The sequence below is a fragment of the Colletes latitarsis genome, chromosome 10, assembly GCF_051014445.1.
Source record: "Colletes latitarsis isolate SP2378_abdomen chromosome 10, iyColLati1, whole genome shotgun sequence".
Taxonomy (NCBI): domain Eukaryota; kingdom Metazoa; phylum Arthropoda; class Insecta; order Hymenoptera; family Colletidae; genus Colletes; species Colletes latitarsis.
The window spans coordinates 12,156,693-12,180,002 of record NC_135143.1 but is presented as its reverse complement, the minus strand read 5'-3'; the positions used below and the strand labels follow the sequence as shown (position 1 = coordinate 12,180,002).

The 23,310-nt window shown below is 35.2% G+C and overlaps 1 protein-coding gene across 2 annotated transcripts; it reads left to right on the top strand.

Annotated features, from left to right (window-relative positions):
- The first annotated feature begins 807 nt into the window (after positions 1-807).
- LOC143347229 (facilitated trehalose transporter Tret1) lies at positions 808-11,372 on the top strand. 2 transcript variants are annotated; one of them, XM_076776241.1, is made up of 5 exons: positions 808-4,489; positions 8,448-8,671; positions 9,300-9,713; positions 10,126-10,691; positions 10,770-11,372. In XM_076776241.1, exons 1-5 carry the CDS (start codon positions 4,452-4,454, stop codon positions 11,091-11,093), a joined length of 1,566 nt encoding a protein of 521 aa, XP_076632356.1. In that variant the 5' UTR covers positions 808-4,451; the 3' UTR covers positions 11,094-11,372. The 2 variants fall into 2 exon arrangements, with proteins under 2 accessions (XP_076632356.1, XP_076632357.1); XM_076776242.1 differs by lacking the exon at positions 808-4,489 and adding an exon at positions 6,663-8,183.
- The last annotated feature ends 11,938 nt before the right edge of the window (positions 11,373-23,310 follow it).

Genomic DNA, 23,310 nt, shown 5'->3' with positions numbered 1-23,310 from the left:
AAGGAAAAAAAATATCTAAATTGCTTTTATCGGCTCAGTTGATTAGCTAACGATCATTTAGGAGTTAGTGTGATTTTTATATTTATTTAATTAATTTAACATGTGTAAATGTGTCGTACACCAGATATATTGTTCTTAATAAATTCTCACATTTATTAGATTTTGATTTCTTTTTGTTTTCGTAATTTCGTTTATATTCTAGTACTTTTTTTTTGTATTAGATCGATTCGTCACGATGAATTGGTTCATAATTATTGACAAATGTCAGTCCTTCCCTTTCTTCCTCATAAAGTAGGAACACAATAGAAAGAAAACATGCTATTACTAAAATGAACAGTGTATTTATTGAATGATTTTTCAATAAATATAACACATTGCTGAAAACAATTGAATGATCGCGTTTTTTATAGATTTTTTGTTAAATATTAAAGGGGGAAGATATGACTAGAGATATAACAAAATTATTTTTAGAAAATGATACTCTAATTATTTTAAACAGTGTAGTCATTTTAGAAAAATAGCTTAATTGTTTATAAAATATCGATATCAACAGATCAATCATGGTGGGAAGGTTTCTTGTAAATGCCAGAATATTGGAGACTTTTGAATTGTGATTTTAATAAATGCAGCTAATACCTTATTTTTTTGTTTTTTTTTCGAAATGATTTAAATCCTCCTCTTGTTACAAATATAGCAGACGATTGTTAGAGATCGTAGTAGAATCGAGTATCTTTGATGAAGAATAATTACTACAGTAAATAGTTCGGTCCAAATTTAGTGGAATTTTCCTTTTGGCGAGAATTAAGTTGTTAACCTGATAGGTAAAGCAACGATAAGAAAAAATGGTTTTAATAGTAGGAGAGAATGCTAAGAGATCAATGGACGTTGTAAGAGGTGGAGGTATAATTCCACGATTAGATTACGTGCGTAATGTCGAATGCAAATTTTAATCTTTTATAAGATATCAAAGATGCGATATGAAGTCTACAGAAGATCATGCGTATTATATACGGCTGCATATTACATTTATTGTTATTAATACCACATTTTGTAATGAATATTTTCAATATTAGGACACTTAACCATAAGACTAATATAAGTTAAAGTTAAGTAGTATTATAAAGAGAAGAGATAATGATATAAGTATCATTGAATACACAAAGTCAATATTTTATTAATATTAAATAATGTAAAGATGGCACTATATATTTATAAACGGATAAATCATTGAAATTTGTAAATAGTTACCCGAATTATTAATGATACTAAGATATTGGACGTTATAATATTACGACATTAAAAGGAGAAAGTAATTAAAAGTGTTTACCTGATTTACGGTAGAATCAGTGTGGCTTAGCAAATTAAAGATTTATTATACTATTTAACTACTCCAATGCGTATCTTTGACTTACTTGTCACTTATTTAGTATAGATAACATATAATTGATATAGATCATATAATGATCACAAAATCACATTAGATTAATTGTATATGTCTCTTTTATTGTTAGATATATTCTTGTTCGATAGAATTTCACGTTCATATTTCATGCAGTATTTAATACAATTTATACAATTTTATTTCTAGCTAGCTTACTACTATTTCTGAAAGATACTTCGTTATTTATGAACATCCGCAAAGTATCTCTCACTTCCCTCCGTATTCCAATCCCAAAATAAGTCAAATTTATTAATTTTTTCGCCGATGTTACTTTCCATAAAAAATTAAGTTATTATTTATTTTAAACCGCTCCACGAACTTGTTAAATTGTATCAAAATTCTGAGGGGGCCACTGAACGGATGTTCCTTGTTAGTACAGTCGTCCTCGAGTAAACTGTACCTTACACTTTATTTATAAGTATAACATACTTGAGAGCAATTGATCGCGTTAGACAATTACGAGAACGTAAGCAGCAGACAGTATGGTTGATAAGCTTATTTATTTGGTTTAACTGTCGCTTAAGCGTATAGCTTTTTATGATAAAACATTCTTGGAATTTGTATAACAAAGAATTTGTCAGTTTGGCGTATGTTTCTTGGTAACTGGACAAACACGAAGATACGGAGATCTAAACCTAACAAATACAAGGGAAAATTTATCTTCTGTGTTTGCTAATTGAAAACATAAATTTATTTGATGATTATCTTTGATCAACTGATCGTCTTTGCCCTTTATCTTTTAAAAGTGGATATTCAAGTAAATTCGAGATAAAATGGTTTTCAGTTTGCAACTACTCGAAACAAAAAATTAAATAATCCAAAGAAAGTACCATTTTCAGCTCTTGACCACTCTAAATAATAATAAACTCGATGGTTCATCTACCTGGTTAAGTAGTCCAGAGAAAGTTTTCACGTTCAAGTCGTTCAAAGAAAGTGAAAATATGAACATAAAAACTTATCATAGGCAATTATATTATAGCAATATTTAATATGTTTAGTATAGTATAGTTAATATGTTTACAAAGAACACAGTGCTGTACAATTTTGCTCAACGATTTGCATTATATCGTATTTTTTAATATAATATTAATTTATTTAAATTTATTACTATCAATTAGAGAATGGTTTACCATTAAATTGCCAGGTGTGAAATTAGTTAAAAGCAGTTGTTGATTGAGGACAAGAAGTTTTCCATAGTTCCAATGGCAATAAGACTTGTGCAAACCACAGGTGTTAAGAGTAATTAACAGTTTTAGAATTATTATAGCGGGTGTGAAGTGCCAGTTTCTACGTATTACGTTGTTTCAAAAACATTGTGACTTAGTCTAAGACACTAATAAAAATTATGTAATTTTTATGAGCAAAGAATGGCTAAGAACTTTACCATATTGTTTGAAGATAATTTAGTAAATTAAAGGTAAGAAGATTAGCTCTATATTTCAAAGTTTTAATTATCCGATGGTAATAATAATCTCAGTTTATTTTACACGTTGCAGACTAATAATAGAAGATAGGCGACGATTGAAAAGATAATTCTATGAGAAGATAATTGATGATAAGATGATTTCTAGCGGAGAATGTCCAATTTCCTGTATTGTATTATAGTTACTATGTCATTATGTTGTTTTAAAGATCTATTGGAGTAATTTCCATTAACGAAAAAACAAGCGATATACATTTAATCAAAATTAAAGAAAAAGTTGCCACAACTACCGACAGTTTCACTTAAAAAATTAATAATATTACATATCATCAACAGCTTATTTAATATTTCGATATCTTCTAATATCTAACTATTTACTAATGATTCTTGAAGTATTTGTTTATCTTTTATTTACCTGGGACACACATACACACGTACACAACGTAAGTTCATTTCATGAAGAAATTTCCAATTCCTCCATCGTTATTATCAATTCGTAAAGCGGATTAATCGGTGACACACTCCTCTGTCGGCTCTTGAAACACGACTGGCCGCCACGCTAGGTGTAACAGCCACGAAGTTGCAAGAGGGGGTACAGTCACATGTATCCGTTTACGAAACAACTCTGACAAACCTGACCGGGGGAAGTGGAGGAACTAAGCATAGGTATTCGCTTTCATTTGTCGTTCAGTGTGTTACAACTGCCCAGAGAAGGACCAGCTCCTCTGTCTTCCAGCTTTCTTCAAACACCAAATCGAAGAAAACGGAAGAAGACGTCTGGTCACTTCGAGACCCATCCTCCAAAACCAGCACGACAGAGGCAACCAGTTTGAGCGCAAAGGATCGGCGAAATGAAGGAAAAGGGAAGGTGGCTTTGCGAAATTTGAAAGGTTGGAGCAACAGATAGAGATTGAAACTTGCAAAGTGTACATAAAGTTTCGTGGGAGTACAGAGGTCGAATAAAAAGAAGTCGAGCCCTGAAACTGTAAGCAGTAAAAAGAAATTCGTGATCGGTGTCGTTACAAACGTTGAGGACTCGATCGATGAAGAAGGAACAATCGTGGACCTTGCAGCGGTGATCGATGACTGGTTCAATGGAATTTTGATGAAATCAAGATAACGAACAACAAAAGAGAAAGATAAATATCGATTTTAAATTTGGAGTAACAGTGTTTGTTAGAAAAATAAGTCTAGAAGACGGAGGTAAGCCAGGAAAAAGGATTTGAAGATATCGGATATCTATGCTGGCCTCGCCTAGTCTTTTACGGAGTTGCCAATGTAACAAAACGGTAGAAACGTTAAAAGCCAAGTGCCAGACCTCTGAATTGTATCTAAAGAGAAACTGTACAGGAAGAAATAATTTTGGGAGACGGTGGTGACTTTGGGAAGAAACACGTTTTATGATTTTGTGTCCGTGGGTTAAAATTTAATAGACACTCTCTCTATCGCGAGTATTTCAAAAGAAAAAAATTGATAAATAAAGAAGAATTCGCGCATAGAAGAAATTCGTGTAAATTAGGAAAAAAGAAGATATGCAAAGAAAAATGTTGAAAACACTGTAATTGATTGTATTTTATCGTCCCAAAAATGGCACAATATCCACCATCCAATGAAGATATGAATAGGTTTGTAGTATTTATTGTTATCAATTATTTCGTAAAGAAAATAGTATTCTATAAAACTCTACTAAAATTATAATTCACGATAATAACAATTCACGAAGAGAAATAAAACTCTTATCGTGGTTACTTTGCCTGTAATTATTTTTGTCTGCACGTTTTATGTTGTTTATCTCCATATAAAGAGTTTAATGGTAGTTTTATTGCGGCACTAATCCAAAAATTTATTACCTTTGTTTAATTTAGACGTTGATCTTCCAAGAAGAAGAATGTAAAATACTAAAATTTTAAATTTTTAACGAGAACTTAATTTTTGTGGGAAGACTAAATGCTTAATAAAATGAATAGAAATCAATATAACTATGATGTACGACTAAAAAATAGAACTGTATAACAGAAATTTGCTAGAAATTTTTCAATCCAACATCCTTTGATTGTTTAATGGAAATTCCAGGCTTTTCGATCGCTCCATGTTTCATTGAAAGTTGTTTTCCTTCAGCAATCAATGGTCTTGTCTTTCTTTGTCAATCATTGTGACGATAACGAGTTTATTAAAACAAATCTCAGGGAATCCATCACGGACAATAGCTGTCACCTTCTATTTTAAAACACATATGTGATATACAAGTTAATTATGCGTCTTTACATAACTTAGTAATATTATATTGGCGTAGTGTATCGTGTTGAGGTCTTGGAAAATTAAGGTATTATGTTCGAGGTTTTAGAAAATTACAAACGTAACTACCCTTAGACACAAATGTATAAAAGATTTAAAGTTACTAGAGTAGAGAGGTTTACGATACGGAGAAAGTGTTTAAAATTCGAGGATTTAAAGTTTCAAGTGTTCCATGGTTTAATAGTTTAAAGTTTCACTGGTTCGAAGGCGAAGAAGTTAAAAATTCAAAGGATCAGGATTATTTTTTCAAATTTCAAAGTAAAACTCGAGTCATATTTTTAAACGGGCAAAACTTTTAAGAATCGCGAACAAAATTTGTTGTCTTTTGCAAGCCTCCATCGTGATTATCTCCTTTAAACTTTTACGAGCACGGATTTAACTTTTTCGTTCACTTGTTGCATCGGTGCAAAATTCGCTGGACCACGTTTTCGAGAATATTTTCAGAAAGCCCAATGAAAAGAAATCATTTGATCGAAACTTTAGCGATTCGATGCAGCAATAAAAAAAATTTGATTCTAAGTTAGGAAGACGCGCAGTTTTATAGATTCGAAACGATTATAGACTAGTTTGAAACGTAAACAGAGAGCGAACAAATCATGCGGAACAACTTTCATCGCGGAAACGTGTCTATCTAGATGCATAGAAATGTAATATGCATTTCTTTCGATGAATGTTACTGCATACAGCCGTCGACCTTGATGGTTATTACCATATGCACATCCATTCATCATGTCGTGTGTTGATATTGCTTAACATAATTTCTTGTTACTCATTCTGCTTTTATGCATTTGTGTATATACATATAGCATAATCAAGATAAGGAATCAACTTTCCTTGTTGTCATACCAATCAGACGATCTATTTGTGCTTGAAAAAAATTATAAAATGAGCAAAAGCACTTCGGATGCTAAGCCGATTTCCAAATCAGTACTTACGCAGTTAAACTCGCCTGATTTGATCGCCATGAAATTGATTTAACTGATTTCTTATCGATGATAATGTGCCTTATTTTAGCGAACGATAAGCCGTGGTATTGTATGCATTAGAAAATTTTTGTAGAATCATAGATTTTGCAATGTAATGTTTGCAGTCTGCTTAAAGTCAATCCAAGAAGCAGCGCTTTATAGAGCATTTATTTAAGTATTTATATTCATTGGCAATGGCGTGCAGCGAACAACGATATTTGACTAGAATTTTGTAATTTCGTAATAACAATAATTTCGAATATTTGAGAAGAATTTTGCAAATCCATGGTAGCTAAAATACTGTAAATCGGTGGATTAATAAATTGCAACGGTTTAAGGAAACTGTACGTTTAATTCGAAGAAACATCGACGAGTTATTTTTTTCCGTGTAACAGGAAAACTGAGCGACGTTTACTTTACAAAAAGGCGAACAATTATATCGCTTGCTTCGTAATTATCGATATAAATTTTTAAATCGGTTTGCACTTGGTAATGACAGATAAAAGTAAACTAAACCGCACTAAATTCACACTTACTTTTCAAAAGAAATATTCTAATTATCTATAAGTTACAATTAAAAATATTATTCTAAACTGCACGCAATAGTCTGAATTTTTATTATCCGTTAATTTCAACGATAATTGAAGTTTTAAAAATGGCGATTAATTGATCGAACTAGAAAAGAACGTCGCGTGATCGGATTAAATAAGTGCTGCGTAGCTTCCGTAAAATAGAGTGGCATCATCTAATTCTTTGATCTTATTATCAGGAATCTTGAATCCACCGTTATCAGTGAGAAAACTTTTCGTCTGTAGTGATTTATAAGGAGAAATGAGGATTATGGTGATAAATGACAACTGCTTTCCTTAATCGCTAGCTTTCAATTCTAACGATTACGTTAGGTTTCAGGCTCAATTTTCCACGCGACTTGCTGCTAAAGTTTCTCTCCTACGATCACGCGTATTTGCTGGGATTTCCATTCGAGAATGACGTTTGGCCATTATGTTTCTTCAGGATTACTCGAGGATAGCTTTTTACGGTGATCTACAATCGTAGATTTACAACCATCTTTAATTTATCATCTTGCTATTATACTTAATTAGTTTTGGGATTATAAGTCGTGAGAAAAATCAAACACCTTATCTTCGTACTTATTTCTATTTCATTTGACATTAAGACTACCGGTATGTTCCATTAATTCTTCCATGCAGAGCGAAACCAGAAGAAATTACAAAACTTTGAGGATTTCTTTCGCTGTAGTGGCTCAAATGTGTTGTCCTTGTCAGAAATATTTATAATGACAATTTTTCATATAAAAAAAAAAAATAGGTCAACGTTGCAAATTTTAATAGCGTGTTTGACACGTTTGCTCCGACGCAATCGATGGAAATAAAAGTTCTTTCGCGCGGAAACGCGACGGTTAACCTTACGGGTGTCGAGGCAACTTTCGGACGCGAAGGCTCTTCCGGTCGCTCGTGCAAAAGTGCTCCTATCGTCACTCGAGAGTACAATTCTCGAGTGGATAGCGGGCATTAACGGATCTAGCTGTACAAAGAATTACAAGAAAAATTGCCAAGGAAGTTACGACACGTTCTGTTTGCACGCGCGCGCAAAAATAAAAGAAAAAGTAGGTTTCGCGAAGAGATAAAGCGATGGTTACGTTTTAAGTCCTCGGCGTCCGTCGGTTATTAAGAGATTAGCCAGAATAATTCTTGACGGCAGCTTGTTGCCTTCTTATCGCGTCAATGTCCGCGAATTCACATCCTCGCTGAGGATTCTTCTGTGCACGTTTTGCTTCTCTTGGAATAAAATCGATGAATAAAAAAGAGATGTTGTAAATTAGTGCATCAGAGAAACGGTTAACTTCGGAGATTAGGCTCGGTCTACCTGTGCGAACCGGTTTGCGAAGATCGGCGCACTAAATTACGCAAACCGACGCGGAGAGCGTGCACCGAGGCTTATGCAATTGCAGTGGTTCAGAGCGATGGTTCCTTTCACGCTGAAAGGAATTATGTCAATGACGGAAAAACAACGCGCAATAGCTCTGGCATCGTAAAAGGTGAATGATGGGATCATCCTTGGTATTGGTGGCTTTGATTCACGTTACAATCGAATCGGGCCAATTCGTTACATCGTTTGTTTTCGATTATGATCCTCGTAAAACTTCCAATGCGTTTCGTAGACGATAAAATACATTTACACGAAAATGGTTTATATTTTAGTGCCATTAACGCCGCTTGTTTTTATATTTTGTTGCTCTTATCGGCTGATCCTGGTCGTTCGTATAGTTTGTACAGTAGTACAGCGTGCGTTTGTGTTTTAGAAACGAGGAGAAAACTTCACCGGTCGAATTAAATGGCCACGTTGAGGTTTCTTACCCGATATCGAAATTTCGACAAGCGTTACCACAATGTTGCGCAGTCTGCGCGAAAAATCTTCTGATGATCACTTTTGGATCCACTCTGGGATTCTCTACTATTCTGATACCGGAACTGCAGAAGGAGAATTCGGAGATCCCGGTCACCTTGGAGGAACTGACGTGGATCAGTAAGTACAGTAAAATTCCGATTATTCGGCGCATTTGGAACTGGGGAATGCCGGATAATTGAATTATTCTTACATATGTGAAGTGATAAAAACGAGAAATTGGATCATTTTTATGCGGGTTTTCTCACTTTACGCGTTCTAGGAACAACTTTTCGAATATTCTTAGAATTTCTACATATTCTTCATTCAAATACGCGTTGTTTGCACTTTGAAACATTAAAATTCTCCAATCCGTACAGAAATTATGATTTTTTAAACATACGCATGAAATTTCAGGGGAATCAGACATTGGTCAGTCATGGTCAGACATTGTATTTTCGGTAAAGAATTTTTTTCTCGAAAATGCGTAGGATTTCGAGGGTATATCTATTGACCAAAGATGATTGTAATTTACTCCTGCAATTAAAAATAATTTTTTTAGAACGGTTTGAAATATTTTAATTTTGTCGAAAAATTTCACATCTTCTCGAATTTTTTTCTCGAAAGTGGGTAGGATTTCAGGGGTATGTTTATTGGCCAAAAATGATTGTAATTGATCCCCGCAACCGAAAATAATTTTTTTTATAATGATTTGAAATTTTTTTTTTCCCCGAAAAATTTAGGCACCTGTCTATTATTTTATTTCTAGGTAGCTTGAATCTATTTCTCGTACCGATCGGTTGCTTCGTCAGCGGGCCGGTATCACAGTACCTCGGCCGAAAACGGACTATGCTGATGACCACTGTCCCGTTCATAATAGCTTGGTTGATTTTCCACTACGCCACCAACGCCGGGATGCTGTTCATAGCGTTGGCCATGACAGGGTTGACCGGCGGCCTCCTCGAGGCGCCAGTGATGACCTACGTGGCGGAGGTGACGCAACCCCATCTTCGCGGCATATTGTCTGCCACCTCGAGCATGTCCATCATTCTGGGCATCTTCACGCAGATGCTGAGTGGGAAGCTCGCCAACTGGAGAACGGTCGTCATGATCAATTTGACTTACCCCCTTATCTGCTTCGTCGCGCTTTGCATTGTGCCGGAGAGTCCGTATTGGTTGGCAGGTAATCCTCATTCTTTTTCCTTTTCCTAAACTCATCACAAATTACGATTAAGCATCATCGAGCGATCACGAAGTATCACGTAGAAACTAGAGGTTTCCGTTTGATCAGTTTGCCCAACTCACGTAAGAACGCTTAGAACTAAAGACGAACTACTTCCCGGGTTGAAAACTATTTATCAGTCGTTAAAGTTAAAATATTCAGTTCATCGTTCGCAACGAACTAAATTAAAGGTTTCGATCGAGTCAAAGACACACTCGTTGATCAATTTAAACTATCAACTTATTAAATACAAAATAATCCAAGCTTTCGTCGACGTTTAGCAGAGTTTGGGATCCAGATATACATATTTCCTATCCACCGAGTTTGAGATCCCTGTTTAATTCCTCCGTCGAACCGTGTTCGTGTCTTGCAGCGAAGGGTCGTTTGAAGGAAGCAGAGAGCGCTTTGTGTTGGCTTCGAGGCTGGGTTGGTCCGGACCAAGTGACGTCAGAGTTCCAAACCATATGCCAAGACGTTCGCAAGCCCGCGGAATCGCGGGAGAAGTCCTGGAAGGCCTACACAAAGAGAACCTTCTACTTGCCTTTCCTTCTGGTCACTTTTTCATTTTTCATCGGGTCGTTCGGTGGATCTAATACTCTTCAGACCTACGCTGTGGTGATCTTCAAGCAGCTGAACGCTCCCATCGAGAAGTACACTGCCGCGATGTTCCTTGGCCTAGCTCAATTGGTCGGTACGCTGATCTGCGTTTTCGCCATTCACTTCACCGGGAAGAGAATGCTGAACTTGTTCTCCATCGCGGCCACGGCTCTCTGCCTCTGCCTCTCGGCCGTTTATGGTTATCTGAACGACAGCAACACAGTAAATACTGAGAATTACACCTGGGTTCCGACCACGTTGATGATAGGAGCAGCGTTCTTCTCTCATATTGGAATCAGACTGTTACCGTGGATCCTTGCTGGAGAAGTGTTCCCTGTGCAGGTACAGACTTTCTTTGTATGCTTTGAAAACACTTAGAATCGTTAGTTGAACGAAGAAACTGTGGGGTTTTTAACTTAGGTACGGAGCAGCGCGACGGGAACTGCTGGCTCCATGGGCTATATCTTCAACTCTGTCGCGAACAAAATCTTTCTGTACATGGTGAACGGGATGTCCTTGGCTGGCACCTTCTTTTTCTACGGCTTGATGAACGTCGCTGGCGGCGTGTTGCTCTACTTTATACTGCCCGAGACGGAGGGTAGAACCTTGAAGGAGATCGAGGATCACTATGCTGGCGTACAGAGCTTGAAGAACAAGCCCAAGAAGAAGGACTTGCCGTTCAAAGAGAAGTGGGCAGCTACGAATCCGGCTGTGATCTACGACGACACGGAAAGCAAAATGTGAACCCAAGTCTCAGTTGACTCTCTGGAGGAACTATCACCTTAAAAATGATGCAATTTCAACGTTATCGTTCGATGTTCCTTGTTCCTTTTATGGAAGGTGATAAAAACTGTTTTGCCTTAAATTTACCATTATCGATGCTAGATATTTACAGAGACGATTACGTAAGCGGAGAGAATTTATTTTTATTAATTTTCATAACGTTAGATAAGGCCGCATGTTACAACGTTTCACGCGAAAAATAGTAGCTAGCTGTTATTGTAAATAAAAGATTCCACTATATATTTTTGATACTACGAAGCAAAATGTTTCACCAGATTGTGTTCCTATGGTGCGTCAGTCTTCCGTCAATATTGAGTAATTATACTCGACGAGAGATACTGACATTTGACGTTGACAAGTAGTAAAAACTTATTTATAATCGGAATTTTCTCTTTTATTATGTAGTTATGTATGTTTAAATATTTACAGTTTCATCAAATTAAATCACAGGGCATCGCAGTTTAATTCAGTCGGATTTGGAACGGTTGATTTACAAATAGAATTTTTTGGCTTCTTCGGCCGCAGCTGTTTTCGCGACTGATTTTTCACTGTTGCTCCAAAATATCGATCCACTACTTTCAGAAAGTTTTCGTGCTGTAAAATGTTTACGAGATTGGAAATTATATCGGGCACCTGCGGCACTTTCAGGTTTTGCGTCCTCAGCTTTTGAATTCTTTTACATTTTCTTAACCTGCAACGCAAAATTAATTCGTAAATTTCGAAACGCGCGTTCATGATTATATCGCGATTCCTCCAGACTACCGAAATCGAACCAGATCTACTTTAGATAACATTGAACTATATTTCACCTAAGTTTGGCTTCATCGATCTGGCGTCCAGATTGCGATCGTTTCACAAAATGTTTCCTGCAATTAATTTTCGGTTCTATCACTTTCTTCTCTACCAAATAAATGTTCTGCTGATTTTGAGAATTCCGGTTTGACATATTTGAAACATCAATTTTGCAAGCAAGTACGCGTTAATTATAAAATTAGCACTAATATTTCTTGAAATTTATGAGCAACGAAACTGCTAGCCGAATAAACAAACGCGAACAATTTTGACGTCACGCGGCCGATTTCAGAGGCATGGTACTCCTTAAAATTGTTCGCAAAGTAATATTTATAGTTGATGAGTCTTCAGGCTTTTTATGATAGAGGACCATAAGGATTTACTTTAAATTCCATAGTTTCTTATAGCTGTCTGTTATTTTTATCTCATTCCAAGATTGACCTGATATTCTATTTCCATTAATAATAAATTTAATACACATTATAATACAACATTAGACAGATTTTTCTTTCGAAATAGAGGGTCGATTTTCATTTGTACTCTAATTAAATCAAGATTAGATTTTAAGTTTCCGAAAATCGTACTTATCGAGTGTATCATAATTGTTTTAGTTTCGGTATGAGAAACGAGTAGAAAATCCGTGAAAATGACCGCTAGAAATATGTGAATAAATCGGTTATTCCCGAATTTCGGTTTCCACAGGGATTATGAAGGTTCGCTCGAATAATACCGGTGTTTTTCGTTTCGGTCTAAATCCCAGTGCACCGGCGCGCATAATTGAATGTCGGTGAATCTCCTGCACAGACGAGATCACATCTTATGTGCAACTGTGTATCAAAAATAAAATACGTCCATACCAATGCAAGGAAGTATACGTTAATTTAAAAATATTTTGATACTTTCTTGTTAGCGTACTATTTAAATAAAACCGAATATGATCAGAGTAAATCGTATTCGTTTTTCTTTCAGCTTTTAATAAAATGCGGAAAGAATTGAAGTATAATTTTAATAAGTAGAATCGAAATAATATAAACAAAAAATAGTGAGTTTATAATTGGTGAATGCATACTTGTGTTATGCATACTCTTGTGTCAATTTGTGTAATCTGTTGGTAACGTTGCGAATGACACGAAAATACGTTTTTGCCGGGTTATTTTTTAAATAAATGACGTATTACAATTTAAAATAAAAAATAGAGGATTTGCGGTGTGCGTATCAATGAGATACATCCTTAGGTATTTTAATAATCTTGAAATTTTGAAATAACCTTAATCGATTGATTACTCCAATGAAATTAATCGATTAATGTCCAATTATGGACCGTACAGCTTTCATTTCGTTAAAAAATAATAAAATTTCTGAAATTTCATTTTCTGTCTCACTTCCTCTTGTGTTCATTTCTAAATCTGTTGGTAACGTTGCGAGTGACACGGAAATAGTAATAGGGCTCTAGAGCCCCAGAGAATCGGGCCGAAAAAATACATTGGGTGATAGGTCTACTCGTATACCTCGTCGGTGGTAAAACCTGAGCGACAATGTGTCTAGGCTGGTTAATTTATAAACTTATCATGACTCGTTAAAACGCTTTGAATTATTTAATTACAGTGGCCTCCTTTATCGACATAATGATCAATTAATTGGTTCGTTTGCTTTCCCAGATCCTAATTTTGTGAAACAGACCTCGATGTATCATATGGTTCATAACTAATTTCAACAATATAAAAGTATCTTTTACTGTAGAACCATCCGACCGTACAATGATTGACTCTAAATAATTTTTTATAAAAACTTTTGTCGATATTGTATCAGGAGCAAAATTCGTGAATTTGCTGACGTTACCGACGTCAGTGAACGGGTTAAATATGATTCATGGAGTCGTCCTTAAATGTAGAGTGCGCTGTAAAACTATTCATTATTTACGTGATCAGTATTTCGATTCGGTATAACACAACCTCGTGTTGAATCGGTCGTGTAAAGAACACCTAATTAGTCATAAAACTATTGTTTATAAAAGCTATATTTATTCCAAAACTTGTTATTTAGATGCAGTGAGTGTTACGGAATGGAAAGTGTCGACAAATTCGCGATATTGTAATTTCACAATCGATTATCGTTACAAGGAATAAATTTTAATTATATTACTTTTTAATACTTATTAAATACTCTGTCTGAAGAAGGATAAATTTTAAATCAGTTTCTGAATTAAGCTGATCTTCGCTATCATTTTACATATCCAGAAAGTAAAAGAATAAAATTTATTCGTTTTGTCAGAAGGACAGAAATTCTTCGATTGATAATCGAATAGAAACATTGGTCGTCTCTCGTGCGCACTCTATGCGTAAAAAATGTAACTTTGTGAATCATAATTGCGTGTAATCATCGAAGTGAATAATGTGAACGAATGCAAGAACTTGTCATCCATCAGTATGATTCGACAGTCAAGGTATTTACGTTGTTCTAGTACGTAGACTCAGTATCTTCGTCCTTTTTTTTTGTATCCGCGGTTTCTACCTGAGGTGTCTCTATTCCTTTTCGATATGCAAGCTTCGCGAGATATCGGAACTTCCCCTTCCCTCCTACCTAATTCGCGAGCGATGCTGGGTATCACGCGGGGTCGCCATTATTATCGTAAACATTGACGGGGTAAAACGTGTTCGAACGCGTCTAGATCTATTGGCGTTTCGCGATCGAGGTGTGTATTTCTAACCTGCTATTTCCTCATTATTACTACTCGCGTTTACTTTCCGACGATGCTTTCGTTTAAAATTAATACATTACTGCAATAAATTGAGTCAAAATCGTGAGAAAAGTTGAATCGTATTTCGCACATTTAGTTCGATATCTAATCGGCGTCGATTCTTTATATCCCTCTAAACGAAATTACGCATCTTATACATATTATTTCAAGTTCAATTGTTCTTTAATTATGTTTACTGTAATGCAGTTGCTTTTAATTTGCATTTTATTTCTGTTACAGTCTCTAAAATTCGAAATCAAGAAATTTCTTTTCGAAATGGAAGCTTCGGGAAAGATCGGAGGGTACCGCCACCCACCACCTAATTCGCGAGCGCTGCTGGGTAGAACGAGGGATCGCCATTACTATTGTAAAAATTGGCGTGATAAGACGTGTCGAGACCTGTTGGTGTTTCGCTACCAAGAAGGTACGTATTTCTAACCTGTTGATATTTCAAGATTATTACTACACGCGTTTAGTTTCTAACGATGCTTTCGTGTAATATTAATACGTTTTTACTACAAATTGAATCGGAATTTTGGCAAAAACTGAATCAGGTTTCGCGCGTCTTCTTCGATATCTAACCGGCGTCGATTCATTATATCTACCTAAACGAAATTACGTGTCTTGTGCATTAATTATTGTTTAATTACGATTAGATATGTTTTCTGCAATACATTTGACTTTAATTTGTACTTTATTTTTGTGGCAGTCTCTGATTGAAAAACGACGCCATGGAATATTGCCGCGTAAACGACACCATGGTAGATGGCAGACAAATCGACTTTCAGAGGGAATATTGGTAACGTTTAACCTATTATAATATTGGCGCGTAAATGACGCCATGGTAGATAGCAGACATATCGCCTTTCGAAGGGAAGATTGGTAACGTTTAACCTATTATAACGAACATTAACATATATATTAATATTTATATATTTTTATCTATTTATCAAATTATTTGTTGATACATAATTTTATAATTTGTTCGTGATAAGATCAATCATGAGAATGGTTAATGAACTTTTTACCTTTTTTGATATATATCAAAGCACTTTCGATAATGTGATACTTAGGAATGGCTAACGGTAGACATTAAGGTTAAATTGGAATGGTTTATATTTAACTGTATTCTGGCCGCGAGTATTATTTATTAAATTGATTGTTTATAAATCTGTCTTTATGAATTGTTATAATTGTAATTTGCATACATTTTCGATGCAAATTTAAGGAAACGTAGAAACTACGTAGTTGGAATATGCTATTAAAGCATAAATAATTAACAAACTTTAATTTTTACAAATTTCGTAATATTTATAAAAATTACGATACTTTGAAACATTCGATAAGATAAATATAACATTCCTATAACTTTAACTGTGAAAGTTGGTGATATAATATTTATAAATTGAATAATTACTGTAAAGTAATTATTTTCATGGATAATATTTTATTGTTGAAAGTCATATTATTTGAGAATATTTCGCCTTCGTGGCATTAACCTTTTACGTGACAAACTGTATAGACAGCAATATGTACTAAGTAAAGCAGCATTTCTGTTGTCGAACTCTAGTAAGAAAAAGAAAAGAGAAAACTGATAGGAAAAGCACACGTGTGCTTGTTGTATTTCTTGTCTCCTGTCCCTTTCTTTCCAGGAAATTTGGTTGGCCGCGCGCAATGTGGCCGGTAGCTTCGGTGTTTGTGCGTAGCAACAGTTTGTTTTTCGGGGCAAGTGACCCTGAGTCGTTTTCGTGTTAGGTTACGCGATAATAGAATCAGTGTTTCTTACGCAGTTTTAAATCACTTCCAGAGCATCGTGGCTCTCCTTGTTTTCTGAATCGCGAAAATAGAATCCTTTGTTCGCCAATTTCAATCTTCGGTCGCGGTAATGTAATTTAATATCCAATAAACTTGATTATTTTTTTAATTTGAAATTGTAATTTTTCGTTACCGGTAGTAGAGTCAGTGCATCACTGAAGAGGACTATTGGGCGGTGCTCTACGAGTAAACAATGTAAGTATAAATTTATACTTTGAAATTTTTAATTAAAAATCTCTGTAGTTTTAACAATAGATTCTAATTGTTTTCTTACAGTTTTCTTACAGTCTCTGAACGTGATTCTGAAAACCAGCAGCAGTACCCGGGGGGTATCGGGCGATGGACCATGAGCGAACAACGTAAGTATAAATTTATACTTTGAAACTTTTAATTAAAAATATCTATAATTTTAACAATAGATTCTAATTGTTTTCTTGTATTCTTATTACAGACTCATCCTGGAAACCAGCAGGACCACGCTGACTTCGCTGATGACTTCAAGTGGCCAACATCGTCACCCGAGTATACACATTCTACGATTAAGTGAGTCGCATGCATTTATGTTCCTCTGGTCCCCAACCATGTTGTAGGATGAAAGATCCGAATCAACACGGGTGACCAGTTGTACATTTAGTATTTTTGGCGAGTTTAGTGACCGCGGGTATTTTCAATACCTGTGAGTAGTAACAGAAATTATCATATTTTTTTAGTGCAGGCTAGAGTCTTCTTGCACTCGCGTTTTTTAATGTTATAAATAAATATTACATCATTTTATTATTATACAATTTTTATGAGAATATATAAAACAATTTTTATAAAAATATATGAAATATTTTTATTAATTTTACCGAATAGAAGATCAATTGATATAATGTGAAAACATTATATTCATCATATGATGAAGTAGAATATAAATATTAAATACTGTAACATTATACAATCATTTTGATAACATTAATATAATTCTTAAATATTAATCGTATTTAATGTATTTTATGTGCAAGAAGACATTTCGCGACTGATCGATTTTTGAGTCAAAGTAACATGTATTGTATACTAGTTTCGTCTTTTTAGAAATTTACTTTGACGACAGAATCGATTATGAATTGTTGAATTTTTAAAATAATGTTATTTATTAAATTTCTTTCAATAATATATTTCAATTTTCAAATAAATTAATTCAATTTTAAAGTAAATTATCCTAAAATCTTAAATAAAGTCATTCGTTTTACATAATTAAATTTCAATTGTAATAGTTTCCTTAAATAATAATATTTTTCAATATTAATGCATTTTCTTGTTGATATATTTGACATAATAAGTCGAGTCTTTTTAACAAAAAATGAAATAAAAACTACCGTTTAGCTATATTTAATTAACAACTTTTATTAGTCAGAATTTTCAGGCTAATCTTTCCGTGTTCGTTGCCCAAGTTCATGCACACGCCCAGGTGCTATTTGCATAAGCGAAGGCAACGGGCACGATGACTTAGTTTATAACAATTTCTAATAATATATTGGCGACTGACATTGGCTAGTGTATCGTGCACGATGCACTTTCCACATATGTATGCGTCGTTAGGCTGTGGAAAGTGCGCCGTTTCAAAAGTTTTTATAAATATAATTTACATACAGAATTTTGTAACATTAGATTCGTATTATTTAAAAATAATAATGTTAAATTACCATTTCCTATTTATTCGACAATTGTTGATGTTGCACTCACGACAGAAATATTATAAAGTGCTTAATAAATTAGCTTTTCAATTTTATACAATCATACGTGTATACAATATATTTTATCGAAGACTATATTACATAGATTGAGACGTCCTATATAAATGTTTAAGTATATAATAGAAATACGCAATGGTCACTAGTTTTTGTCATTCGATTTCAGGAAATGGTACGTACATTTAGAGTATGAATGAAGTCAGTTATGTCCGGGTGTCGGAGGAACCCCGGGGAGTCCTCTCTAGTTTAGGTCGCGCCCGGACATAGTGTATGAGAACCGTGGAGTGTATGTTTGAGAGACTGAGTTTTGCAATTTTTTAAATATAGGGTTAGGTAGGTAGGTAACTTTCTGGTATGTGTGCTAGATTTAAGTAGGTAGGGTCAGGGCAGGGCTGTCACATTAGTAATTCGGGTAGGCGCGTTTTCGCGTGGCAGTTCTGTTCCTGTAGTTACGATTTCGAGAGTAGAAATCTTGCTGATTCAAATAGTGTATGCTATTTGTTTCGACTTTAGTTTCGACTTCTCGAATCGTGCGACTCTTAAAGTCGCTCTCCCGCGCTCGCGGTCGCGATTAGGTCCCCTACGAAACGCTCGACCCGCTCGAGGTTCACCACGTATGCTCGACCAACGATTCGTATATTGTTGGAAGACTACGTATTGCACGAAATCTCGAGCCGAGTCTTAAGTAAGTTTCAGGCTTCGGCAGGACCGCCGAAGAGAGAAAGGGCTCTATATGAGCTGAAGAGGCCCTGACAAACTGTTTCAAGAGTGGGCTACAACAAATGGCTTTTCATCTTCATCTTTGGATGAGAATGGAAAGTCATTCCTGTTATTACTTTGTCACTTTTCTCGCCTGTAGTTGTAGTTTGTTTTTCTGGCTGGCTCACGTATGCATGTACTTTGTACATGATTGCACCATACGTGCCAGCCATCCTTCCCCTGTGTTCTGTTGGCTGGCTCACGTATGCATGTACCTGGTACATGATTGCACCATACATGCCAGCCATCAGGGCAACTCGCGTTTATGATGTACATAGAGTTGCGAATAAGCAATAATCGCGTTTACATTTAGAGTTGCGAATTCTTATTTTTCGCGTTTCCTTTTCAGGGTAGTGTTGCGACTAGATACGATTCGCGATTGTATTTTATGCAAACTTAGATACTGAATGTTTGCTTTAAAAATAGCGTTGCGTATGATTGATAAACGCGATTGCTCGTAGAGTTGCGAAATACTATTTTTTGCGTTTGCTTTGCAGAGTAGTGTTGTGAACAGTCACGATTCGCGTTGCATTTTTACTCTTTTGTACATACAGGGTGTTCGGCCACCCCTGGGAAAAATTTTAATGGGGGATTGTACAGGCCAAAATAAGACGAAAATCAAGAATACCAATTTGTTGATGAAGGCTTTGTTGAACAGTTATTAACGTTTAAAATTCCGACCGTACTGAATTTTTTTTTCGAAAATGCGCAAGATTTCGAAGGTATGTCTATTCACCAAAAATGATTGCAATTGACCCCAGAAACCGAAAATAATTTTTTTAGAATTAATTACTAATTTTTTATTTCATCGAAAAATTTAGGCACCTACCCCCTGTCGACTTTTCTTCAAAATTCCTCCTTCATTTTTAGTAATTTTGTTTGACACCCTACAGAAAAATTGTCTAATACTTTTTTGTAGGTACCCATGGGCTCTACTTCAGAAAAAAGTTTCATTGAAATATATTCACAATTGTAGAAGTTATGGCTGTTTAAAAATTGGACCATTTTTATGGGGTTTTTTTCATTTTGCGGGGTCAAGGACCAACTTTTCGAATATTTTTGCGATTTGTACATATTCTTCATCAAAATACGCGTAGTTTGCTTTTTTAAACATTAAAATCGTCCAATCCGTTCAGAAGTTATGACGTTTTAAAGATTCGCACGAAAATTCGGGCAGACATTTCCGGTCACTCAGTATATTGTCGGTAAAGAATTTTTTTCTAGGAAGTGGGTAGGATTTCGGGGGTATGTCTATTGACCAAAAATGATTGTAATTGATCCCCACAACCGAAAATAATTTTTTTAAAACGATTTGAAAAAATTTTTTTTCGCCGAAAAATTTAGGCACCTACCTCCTGTCGATTTTACTTAAAAATTCCTTTTTCATTTTTAGTAATTTTGTTTGACGCCCTACAGAAAAGTTGTCTAATACTTTTTTGTAGGTGCCCCTGAGCTTTACTTCAGAAAAAAGTTTCATTGAAATATATTCACAATTGTAGGAGTTATGGCTGTTTGAAAATTGGACCATTTTTATGGGGTTTTTCTCATTTTGCGGGATCAAGGACCAACTTTTCGAATATTTTTGCGATTTGTACATATTCTTCATCAAAATACGCGTAGTTTGCTTTTTTAAACATTAAAATCGTCCAATCCGTTCAGAAGTTATGACGTTTTAAAGATTCGCATGAAAATTCGGGCCGACATTTTTGGCCAGAAATTATATTTTCGGTAAAGAATTTTTTTCTCGAAACTGAGTAGGATTTCGGGGGTATGTCTGTTGATCAAAAATGCTTGCAATTGACCCCTGCAACTAAAAATAATTTTTCCAAGACGATTTGAAAGTCTTTTTTTTCACCCGAAACTTTCAGCACTTACTCGAATTTTTTTCTCGATAGTGGGTAGGATTTCGGAAGTATGTGTATTCACCAAAAATTATTGTAATTAACCCCCGCAACCGAAAATAATTTTTCCAGAACGATTTGAAATTTTTGAATTTAATTGTTAATAACTTTTTAACGAAGCCTCCATCAACAAATTGGTATTCTTGATTTTTGTCTTATTTTGGCCTCTAGAATCCTCTATTAAAATTTTTCCCAGGGGTGGCCGAACACCCTGTATAATGAATATCAACCGCGTTTGCAATTTTCATATTATATATTAGCGTTGCGATCTTGATTAATCGTGCGATTTTTTGTTTAGAGTTGCGACATTTTCAATGCCCAAATTCTACCCCAATTGTAGTACTAGTAGTAGTTAGTTTATTTAGTGGCCAGTACATGTAAATTTACATGTACCATTAGCCCCTGATTAAAGTTAGAGTTGCGAATAATATACAATGTTCGCGTTTGCTCGTAGAGTTGCGAATAAATATCTATCGCGTTGATATGTTAGTGTTGCGAATAAATACGATTCGCGATTATTTGTATGCAAACCTAGGAACGGATGTTTGCTTTAAATATAGCGTTGCGATTGATTAGTAAACGCGATTGCTATTAGAGTTGCGAATTACTATTTTTCGCGATTGCTTTTCAGGATAGCGTTGCGAATAATAACCATTCGCGGTTGCTTTCATTGTTATAAATCGTGTTTGGAATTTTTCTATTATATATTAGCGTTGCGTTTGTTGATTTATCGCGTTGTTTGGCCCGTAGTGTTGCGATATTTAGAATATCTAACTTGATCCCAATATGTGCCACTGTAGTTAATAGTAGTTTGCAGTAGTTAGTTTATTTTGTGCATGTATGTTTGCAGCAACCACGCCGCCAGCACCTGGTCCACTATTTTGGGCAAAACGCGATTTTTATTAGCGTTGCGAGACATAAATATAATAATGCCATTAAAGATAGAGTTGCGAAAAATATGCAATAATCGCGTTTGCTTATAGAGTTGCGAGTTACTATTTTTCGCGTTTTCTTTTCAGGGTAGCGTTGCGAATTTCATACGCGATTGCATTTATTGTTACTTAAGAATAGCATTGCAAATGTACTGATCGGTTTGCTCTTAGCGTTGCGAATTACTATTTTTCGCGTTTACTTTTCAGGGTAGTGTTGCGAATAATTATCATTCGCGGTTGCTTTTATCATTATAAAACGCGTTTGTAATTTTTATATTATAAATTAGCGTTGCGATCTTGATTTATCATGGTTTTATTAATTAGTGTTGCGATCTATTGCCCAAAATCTGATGCTGGCCACTGATCCAGGATCATCATGAAGAAGCTGCGATTCTACAAAGCCTCAATTGGCTCAACTTCTTTATTAAAATTAGTGTTGCGTATTATTTAATATGGGTACACGCGATTTGATTAATAAAACGACCCTATGTGGTTCATTTTACGAATGATAAACACCCCTCGCGACTTTTGTATCTTTTATAAATTAGCGTTGCGATGGAAAGAATGGTCCACTCACGCGTTGTTTTTTGAAGTTATGAGTGGGCGTTTATTCTAACTATATGAAATATATCTTTTTTTTAGACATTCTGTTTGGTTTTTACACATCTTATACACTAATACATAATGATATTTATCTATCATTTATGTATCTAGTTCGTTCACACAAAACACGTGGTGACTGAGTTCGTATGTATCGACATTTCGTTTGGTTTTTACACATCTTATACACTAATACATAATGATATTTATGTATCATTTATGTATCTAGTTCGTTCATACAAAACATGTGGTGGCTGAGCTCACATGTATCGACGTTTTGTTAGGTTTTTGGTCTTTTTATCAGGCAATTCTTCTTAAAACTCTCTCCTTGTCGTTCATTTCTGACGACAGTCGAATTTCGATAGCTTTTCTCTTAGGAGAAACTATCCAAACATATTAGGATTCCTCACCAAAGGAGGGTGGTTGGGGTGAGGCTAGGGCGGGTCTCCATTCGCAGCAACCTCCTCGTGGTGAGACCTGGGTAATATTATTTACCGTTTAATTAATAATCGTATCACTCTTAGCAGGGTAATGCAATTGTTAATTAAAAACTAAATAATATTACCAAATTGGCTGCGATCCGCTTTGCATAGGTCATCATAAATATATGTAGAACTTCTTCGTTAGGTTATTTTTAATTCTCATTGATTCATCAAAGATTCTAGAGTATTGTCTCAGACGAGGTATACGAGTAGATCTTTCACCCAATGTATTTTTTCGACCCATTTTGATGGGGTCTCGAAACCCCATTGCCATTTTCGTGTCATTCGCGACGTTACCAACAGATTCAGAAATGAATTTTAATCCCTTCCATAGTCAACTCATATGCATTTACACACACACTACAGCTGTCTGCCTATCAATGCTCTAATTCGGTGAATAGTTTCTCAACTGACCGCCATCCATGAG